At 38.2% G+C, this 9,658-nt stretch overlaps 2 protein-coding genes across 2 annotated transcripts; both read right to left on the bottom strand.

The window, feature by feature from the left end:
* Positions 1 to 2,641: 2,641 nt before the first annotated feature.
* LOC135235735 (olfactory receptor 52L1-like) lies at positions 2,642 to 3,583 on the bottom strand. The gene has a single exon (XM_064301520.1). The coding sequence runs from the start codon at positions 3,581 to 3,583 to the stop codon at positions 2,642 to 2,644; it is 942 nt and encodes a 313-aa protein (XP_064157590.1).
* Positions 3,584 to 7,046: 3,463 nt separating this feature from the next.
* Positions 7,047 to 8,643, bottom strand: LOC135236974 (olfactory receptor 52B2-like). Its single transcript, XM_064303632.1, has one exon. The coding sequence runs from the start codon at positions 8,641 to 8,643 to the stop codon at positions 7,708 to 7,710; it is 936 nt and encodes a 311-aa protein (XP_064159702.1). The 3' UTR covers positions 7,047 to 7,707.
* Positions 8,644 to 9,658: the final 1,015 nt, after the last annotated feature.

Below are 9,658 nucleotides of genomic sequence, written 5' to 3'. Positions count from 1 at the left end.
CCCTAAACTCTAATTTGAAGCCATTGGTACCATTGAAAACACCTGAAAACCCATTTAAAATGGATGAAAAACAAGGTAAATATCATGAATACTATAATTTAAATGTAAAATCATATGTATAAGGTCATTTAAAAAAGAAAAATGTTCTCCCTAAGAAAAACATGCATGTATTAGACATTTTGTATGGTCATGGGTACACATGCTACTAGACATTTTTTTTGGTTCATTCAAAATCAATAAAACTCATGTCCCAACCTTTCTTCAAGCTGCTGAACACAACCGTAAACTTGCCTCAACCCTCAGACTTACCGTTTTCCTAACCCTAACCCTAGCTGAACCCTAATTTGAGCCCTAAACTCTAATTTGAAGCCATTGGTACCATTGAAAACACCTGAAAACCCATTTAAAATGGATGGAAAACAAGGTAAATATCATGAATACTATAATTTAAATGCAAAATCATATGTATGAGGTCATTTAAAAAAGAAAAATGTTCTCCCTAAGAAAAACATGCATGTATTAGACATTTTGTATGGTCATGGGTACACATGCTACTAGACATTTTTTTTGGTTCATTCAAAATCAATAAAACTCATGTCCCAACCTTTCTTCAAGCTGCTGAATACAACTGTAAACTTGCCTCAACCCTCAGACTTACCGTTTTCCTAACCCTAACCCTAGCTGAACCCTAATTTGAGCCCTAAACTCTAATTTGAAGCCATTGGTACCATTGAAAACACCTGAAAACCCATTTAAAATGGATGGAAAACAAGGTAAATATCATGAATACTATAATTTAAAGGAGAACAGTACATCCGCAATCCTTTTTAAAAGAAAAAATTGCCTCACTTGTCAAGCTCATAATTATCTTATGATGCTATATGCATTGACCAGGCTGATCACAACCTTGCAGTCTGAACATAAATTTGTGGTACGATGATGCTTATTAGACAGATTATAGACATGGTATTATACAGTAAGCCTGACCAAGCTGCTCATAATCTTACAGTACTGTGAATCTGAGACTAGTCCACTCACCTTCCAGATTGTACAATAGATCATGAATTAGAATCTCCATGCGGTATACTTGTTGCCTAGGGCATGGGAAATACTCATTCAAATTTATTGTCTGCGGATATGTGCTAAATGAACATAGCATTTCCCCTGGAGTGATCATAAAAAGCTTGTCCCACCCCTGTGCAACAAAAGATTACACACTATAGAGCACAGAAAAACATACAATAGTGAATGATTATATATTAGGTACCACATAGTGTCACGATGTGTTTGCATTATATTTCTATTTAATATCAATGTTTTAATCTACACCATCATTAGGGGCAAATGTATATGCTTTTATAATGGCCAAAAAACATTTGATTCATTTTTGGAGAGGTTTTGGATAGGTTTTTTGTCCAACTTGAGACCCCCCCCCCCCCCCAAATATCCCCACTTGGAAATTATGCAAATGTGAGTTTCATGAGTCAAAGCAGTTGATTTGTAGTGAAATATCTGATTATGATTTACAGCAAAACTCAATTTAGACATTTTGGATACATTTGGAGACACCAGGACACCATGGTACACTGCTTACTTTTTGCTTCATAGATCTTTAGTGGTTCTGCGTACCACCTTCAGATTTTGTATATATTATAGTTCAAACAAACATTAATTTATAACATTTATATTTTATTTACAATAGAATAATAAAGACTCAGCTTTGAAATGCAGCCTTGAGATTAAAAACAAAAAGCCAAAACATCCATTACACTTTTCCTTTGCTGAATGTACATTCATTATTTGTCACAGTAGCACACATTATACTTCAGAGTTCATTAATACTGCACAATGAGACCAGAGTATCTTCTACCATTAAAGACTGGCATTAGACAGAGGTCACACATAATCAAAGAAGTTTAAAACTCCACCTTTTTATAAGAATGTGCCATTACCAAATTTCATTTATATGCACTTGCACCAGTGGTGACTTGTGACCTTTATCATGGCTGCTGGATAGTCATGAAAAATAAGACAATGAGAGGGAGATGGGCTGGTTTCACAAACAAATCATAAACATAAGCATAAATGCTGTTTTTGGCAATAGTCATTATAATATGAGAATTATATGTTGTACCACATAGAACCTGGTGGAAATGGTACTTTCTGAAACATCTGAAAAGCCTTACCATTTTGTTTGTTGGGTACAAAGCTGTACTCAAAAACTGCATGATGCTGCAAATTGTCTGGCTTGGAATCAGTATGAATCATTTTATATTTAATCAGCTCATAAAGTACAAAGCTTTTATCAGCAGTGTTATCTTGGCATCTAATGTTTTATTTTATGAATTGGGTTTCCTAGTTGATTTTATTGTTGTAAAGCATATAGCATGAAGCTGATTGCAACCTGAACTTCACAGGATGTAACTTTAAAAATTTTTTAATAGCTTCTTTTTCCTTGCTGATTTTAACAATACATTTCCTTATTTATTGTATTCTCATCCTGTATTTGATTGGATTCAACAGATGGGGAATCACAAAAATATCTGTGATTTATTTTATGAATGATGTTCTCTAGTTGATTTAATCATTGAAATGCACATTGAACCGATTTCAATCTGAACTCCACAAAAAAGGAAAAAGCTCAAAAAAACCAGAAAAATCTTTCTTTTTTCCTCACTGTTTTAGCGATACATTTCCTGATCTCCTGTGTTCTGATACCATATATAATTGGATGCAACAGAGGGGGGATCACAAAAGTGTCTACAATAATTAATATGTTAACCTGTTCTGGTAGGTATGAACTGTATCGATTATAAATCACAGAAAATAGAGAAGCCAGGGCAAAATTAATGAAGGTGATTAAATGCGGAGAGCATGTGCTGAGGGCTTTCTTTTGTGCGTCTTTTGAGGCTTTCAGACTCACATTGAGGATCGCTGCATATGAGAGCAGCACGACAATACAAGGGAAACCAACTAAGATCGTAACCATGCAAACGCCATACAGATTAACCAGAGCACTTTTCACACAGGAGAGGCTAACGATTCCTAGGTTCTCACAAAACAGCTTGTGAATGGTGTTCTTGCATAGCGGCAGTCTTGAAGTCAAACACACAAGGATGGTTATAGAGACGAGAGGAACAACATTGGCTGCAGTCAACAGTGTTTTCACTTTTCCGGGAGTCATGATGCTGTGGTACTGCAAAGGCTTGCAAATGGAGATGTATCGGTCGTAGGCCATGACCGAAAAAGTGGTATACACAGAAGTTAAATAGAAATATCCCCAAAAGATCTGAACCAGACAACCTGCCAGTGAGCTCTTCTGAGTGTCTGAAAGAAGGTTCTCCATGACTTTAGGCCAGACAGCAGAGCTTCCTATCAGTCCGTTTGCTGCCAAGTTAAACAAAAAAATATACATGGGCTTGTGTAGGCTGGAATCAAAATAGATGACCAGCATCAGAAAAACATTACAAAAAACTGAGAGGAGGTAGAAAATAAAAGTCAGAGTGAAAAACAAGTAATTGATTGGGCGAAAGGATCCATATGAAGTGAATATTATAGTGATGTCCAAAGAGGAGTGATTCATCATGATGGTTTTCCTGTGGGGTAGAAATTATTGAACAATATACAAAATAGAATGTTAGGATATGTCCAGGCCATCATTGCAAATGAAAATAGTTTATTACTGATCTGCCTGGTTTATTGAAGCTTAAAAACACAAAAACCGCATTTAACATTAATCAGCAACTCACTGACCTGTTGTTTTATGCCAGTATTTTCCCTTTATGTAAATATTTTCATCTTCCCAATCAAGAGCAGCTATGTACTTAATTGTAAACACACTGTAGTATTCAACACTGAAGGAGTATTCATATATTCACAGCTATTGTAATGTATGTTATAAAGTATATTTTACAATGTAACTTCTGATATTATGAGCCATGTTGCTTGTGGGAAGGAATGATTCTCACACTGAAAACTGAACTGAGAATGTTGAATCTAATTCCACAGATACATAATTCCAAAACTTTATGCCACATTATAAACTTACCGTGACTCCACTCTTGTTACCTGTGTTGTATTAAAGTGCTGATAGACAACCCAGATTTATATCTTTCTCTGGGTTGTTGGGCATTAGTGTGTTTCTATTTTGAACACTGTCTGACGGAGGATGTCCCCTCTAGGATTAATCGGGTTGTATGATGCAAGTAGAAGCAGAAATTAAGATATACAAATATGAATCATCGAGAGACTTGCGGCACAGTCCGTTGGCATGGCTGAGTCTGAGGCCCTATGTGAGTCAATCCGCATGGATGAGGGTTCGATTCCCACCACGACACCTTCAGAGCTGTAATCATTTCTCTTCCTGTTAGTCTGTCTGAATTAACCAAAGAATATTAAAGGAGGGCAGTATGTCCACAATCCTTTTTTAAAGAAAAAATTGCCTCACTTGTCAAGCTCATAATAATCACATGATGCTATGTGCATTGAACTAGGCTGATTATAACCTTACAGTACTATGAATCTAAGATTAGCTCACTCATCTTCTAAGAATATGCTTTGTGAAATTGTTTAGGTTTTCTCTAATTGGTGGTGTCAGGGTCCCATTGTATATTCATTAGGGGGAGCTCTTGTTTCATTCTGTGTTTCACCTTAGTGTTATTTTTCCTGATTGGTCTTGTTATCATTGGGTTATTTGTTTGGTGTGGTTTTGCTTCATTTAGTTTAGAGTATCATCTGTTAATTTAGGTATTTTAGTCCCTGGATTTCTGTCAGCCATCGCTTAGTCTTTGTGATGTGCCTTAGCCTTGTCTCTCATGTCTAGTTTTCCCTGATAATTTCTCCACGGTTTCTCTCGCGTTCTGTGTCCGTTTGTTTTGGATTTCAAAGGATTTACATCCCAAGCACCACTCCACCCCTGGAAAATCATCCAGCGTCTCTAATACCCTTACCCTTCCATCCTTCCTGGACAGCCAAAACCTCTTGTTTCTGGCCCAGAACATGACACCGAAGCTCTCGAGTTTCGGCCATTCAGCTTTCCAACTGAATGCCGCAAGGTGATTTCTGTGGTTTCCGTGCTCTCTGGAAGAGCCCTTGCCCGGGCAACTGCCCTCTGGGAGGCCTGAGGCTGGAAAGAGGCTTGTCTGCCTTCAACAAGGTACTAGAAGGTTTGCGGCCTACTCCATAGAGTTTGGGACCTTGGTGGTGGTCTTAGCATCATGTTTTCTGTGGACTTCTCTCTATGGTGGATAAAGCCACGGGACACTGCAGATTGTCTGGCCTGGAATCAGTTCAGTGAATCATTTCATATTTAATCAAGTGCAAAGCTTTTTTTTAGGAACTTTATCTTTAACTTTATGTTTTATGAATTCAATTTAATATGCGTTTCATAAGCTGAAGAGAAAACGTAAGGCAACTAGCCCCTGAAACGGGAGGTGAAGATGGCTGCAGTACAGGCCTGGCAGAGCATCACCAGAGAAGATACTCAGCACCTGTTTATGTCTGTGGATCATAGACTTCAAGCAGTCATCGCATGCAAAAGACATGAGGCATCTTCATATCTTTTTGCATGCATCTGCTTTCATTTACATAACGTTAATATGTCCCAAACATTATAGTGCCCTGGAATGGGGGACTATGTATGAAAAGTGCTGTATTTTCTACATCGTGAAACTAAAGTGTATAAAAATAACTTAACAGCTGAGAACCTGCTCTTTCACTACATGTGGATTGTTTGATTAAAATTCTAAATTTGAGTATGAAGCCAAGAAAAATATGTCTTTGTCCCGCACATTATGGAGCTCAATGTATATCTATTATTTGCAATCACAGGCTATTTCTATGTTGCAGCATCATGTTACCACCACTATGCCATATCGACCATACACACATATAGCCACATGTAGGCTACTGTCGACATATTACTGTCAGTAATAACTGAAGTTACAATTACATTTAAAGTGCATTTTTTTGTCTTCTGCAGTGGGTGAACTGCACCAATCAAAGCCAGTTTGTACTGCTTATAAGAATAACAATCGTTCAGGTTTGAAATCGGGGATACACCTTTTCAGGTAAATCCAGGACGGCATGCGAAGATGTGGTATTTGTTACAGACTTCCCTTAATAGTGAAGCTAAACAGTTTAATAAAATGGTAGGCGTAGTATAGCGTTTCCCATCGTGGCTAGGTCTGTTATATTATGTTACATTATGTTTCTAACATTGTACTGTGAATATTGCATTAGCACCTGTTATTGTGTTCCATTATACACGGACAACATACAGTAAAATGCACTTCGCCATCTCTGTACATAGGCTCTCTAATTAGCCACTCAGCACTGCAGATCACCATGAGGTTGTTATTGCCTAGTTTTGGAAGAATTTCATCCGCAAGAATAAGATTTGGTCTTCTGGGGGAGTGGCTAATGTTAGCTGTCAGATGATGCTGAAAAGTTCAGGAGACAAATTAATGCGACCAATTGTTTAATTTTTCTCAGTATCGTAGTCTTGTTTGCAATCTGTGAATGCGCGTGTGTGTGTGTGTGTGGTGTGTGTGTATATTTGGGTAATCTCATGTTTGTCTCCTGTGCAGAAGGAGATGGGCTGGGTCATTACCATCTCACCGCATCACTGCTCTGCACTTTCCTCATTGAACAAGCAATTAGGTCAATTTTCAAGACCGAATCGAATTTGTTTTACAAACAGGAACTTCCCTTTCCATATTGTCTAGAGATAGAGAGGAAAGATTAGAAGACTAATCATTTGGCACAGAGTGCAGAAATTAGTTTCTCTTCATTTTAACACTGTAGGTGCATAATATAAGTATATTAATCAAAGCTGTTTTTTTTTACTCAGTCTATTGTGTGTGAAATGAATTTTATTAGAATGAGGAAAAAAGACTGTTCATTTGTTCTACAAAATAAATCTGAGGATAGAAATGCCTTCATATATTATTGCTCAAACAAACACACAAATTTAGAATGTTTTTTTATTTACAGTAGAATAATAATGTCAAAAACTCTACTTTGAAATGCAACCAGGAGATTAAAAACAAAAATATCCACCACCCCTTTCCATTATAGAATGCACATTAATACTGCACAATGACACACTCGCCTGACCTATCAATAAATTCAGAAAATTTGCTTACGTTTTTAAGAAAAAAGGTCTCTCTCTCTCTCTCTCGCTCTCTCTCTTTCTATGTGTCTGTCTATCTCACACACACATGCATGCAAGTACATGCATAATTCTTCAGTCACTCTACCTATGAGCATATAAAATCAACAAGACTTTATTCTTTTTTTCATTCTTTATGAAACATTGTTTATGAAATATCAATATCCTGGGTTATATATTTCATACATTACAGCCCAGAAACCAGATGTGTCATCCACCAGTACAGCCTCTTCTATGCACTGGTTTTCATATTGACTCTGGACAGAAATACTGTTTGTCTTTTCTTAGCATACATTTTCACCGATATTCATTACAAAATTCTTCTTTAATATTACATTACATTACATTACATTTATTTGGCAGACGCTTACATCCAAAGCAAAGCGCATGCCTATAATGATTACATGTTTTGGCTTACTAGCATGTTTTGATGAAAACTCCGCATTTGACCATCACCTAAACACTTTTCAAGTATTCCAAACACACAGCTGACGTAGGTCTCCCTCCCACGGCTGAGAGCGAACATTTTTTTAACCTCACACCACCACGCCGAAACCTTTCTTCCTCATCATTCTCGCGATCGATCTCCTGATCTCCTGAGTCCGTATCCCGTACACTATTGGGTGCAGCAGAGGAGGCACCATGACGAAGTGCAGCGACAGAAATACGTTAATCCCGGACGGCCGGGTGGTGTGAATTCTGTTGTAGATGACGTTGAACAGAGACGCCAGGGAGAAATTGATGAAGGTGATCAAATGAGGACTGCACGTGCTCAGAGCTTTCATCTGAGCCTCCTTCGAGTTCTTTAAGCTCACGGTCAATATCATGGCGTAAGAGACCAGCACGATGATTATGGGGAGGAGGATCAGGCCTATGATGACGCACAGGCCGTACGCGTTGATGACAGCGCTGCTCACGCACGCCAGGTTGACGACCGTCAGGTTGTCGCAGAACATCTTGTCGATGGTGTACCTGCAGAGCGGCAGCCGGGACGTCTGGTATATCTGTAGGGCTGTGGCGCAGACGGGCGTGGCGTTCACCAGGACCAAGAGCTGCCTCAATCTCCTGCCCGTCATGATGCTGTGGTACTGCAGCGGCTTGCAGATGGAGACGTAGCGGTCGTAGGCCATCGCGGTCAGGGTGGTGTAGGCGCCCGTGGCGTAGACGTTGACCCAGAACACCTGCAGCAGGCAGGCCCGCTGGGAGATCTCCTGCATGCCCGAGTACAGGATGTCCATGATCTTCGGCCAGACGGCCGAGCTCCCTATCAGACCGTTCACCGCCAGGTTGAAGAGGAGAATGTACATGGGCTTGTGCAGGCTGGATTCGACACGGATGACCAGCATCAGAAAAACGTTTGAGAAAACGGAGAGCAGGTAGAGAAAAAGAGTGAGCGTGAAGAAGAGGTAATTGAGCGGGTGGGATCCGTATCCCGTGAATATCAACGTCACGTTCCAGGAGGACTGGTTCATTCTGACCGCTTCGGTTTCCTGCGCGGGACAATTCATTGAGTCATTTTCAAAGAGATGAGAAATCATTCATTATTACAAAAAAAAAAAAAATTCTATGAAATTAAAAAAACACACAGGTACACAACCTAATAATAATGTGTGCATTTTGGCATTTTGGGGGACACAGTACACGTTATCATATACTCTATTTTCCTCTTGCATAATCCAAACTTTATTGCACTTTAACCTTAACTAATCTTCAGACACTGGAATTTGTTAAACTGTCTAAAAGATCATTTTCTTCTAATATATAGGTGCTAAATTAATTACATTCATTTATATTTAAAAATATATTTTATATTAAAGTTTTAAAAATAATTATGAACCAAAAATTCTATAGATTAATTTAATTTTGTATTTATGGCATGGAAATAAACATGTCTTGACAGTTTACGGGTAATTCCTCTATTGAACGTCACGGTATTCCCTTACCATGGCTGATGTCTTCCTCTTCTCACTGCCAGGTAACAGGCTGCACAGATTTATATATTTATCGGTGTGCGGTCAGACGCTGGGGTGCAGTGTTTCTATTTTTAATATAGTCCAAGGGAGCGCTTCTCCTCAAGGAGTAAATTAAATAATGCTGCAGTCTGGGAGAAGAAATTACACAATTTAGCGATAATTCCGCATGAGTATGTGTTTCAATGTTGAAGTGAACAATAAGACAGAGCTCACTTTTTAAATGAACCACATTATGTTAACTTTAAAAATAAAATACAATACAGCATTATCCTGCATAACCAATTATGTTTACGTGAACATAAGGTTTGCGACAAAGACATATTTTCTCTTGATTTGGCTCTACACTCCTACAGTTTTAGATAGTTTTGTAATAAAACCTGTGGTTAAAGCTCAGTTTTTATTAAAGGGTATTTTTATACACATTGGTTTGACCATGTAGAAATTACAGAACTTATTCTGTAATTCCTTTCAGAACACCATAATGTCTGTGGCATATAAATGTAAATGTTATGTA

The sequence above is a fragment of the Anguilla rostrata genome, chromosome 12 (assembly GCF_018555375.3).
Source record: "Anguilla rostrata isolate EN2019 chromosome 12, ASM1855537v3, whole genome shotgun sequence".
Taxonomy (NCBI): Eukaryota; Metazoa; Chordata; class Actinopteri; order Anguilliformes; family Anguillidae; genus Anguilla; species Anguilla rostrata.
This window is presented reverse-complemented; position numbering and strand designations above follow the sequence as displayed.

Coding starts and splice junctions, on each gene's coding strand:
- LOC135236974 (XM_064303632.1), bottom strand. CDS start 8,643: ATGAACCAGTCCTCCTGGAACGTGACGTTGATATTCACGGGATACGGA.
- LOC135235735 (XM_064301520.1), bottom strand. CDS start 3,583: ATGAATCACTCCTCTTTGGACATCACTATAATATTCACTTCATATGGA.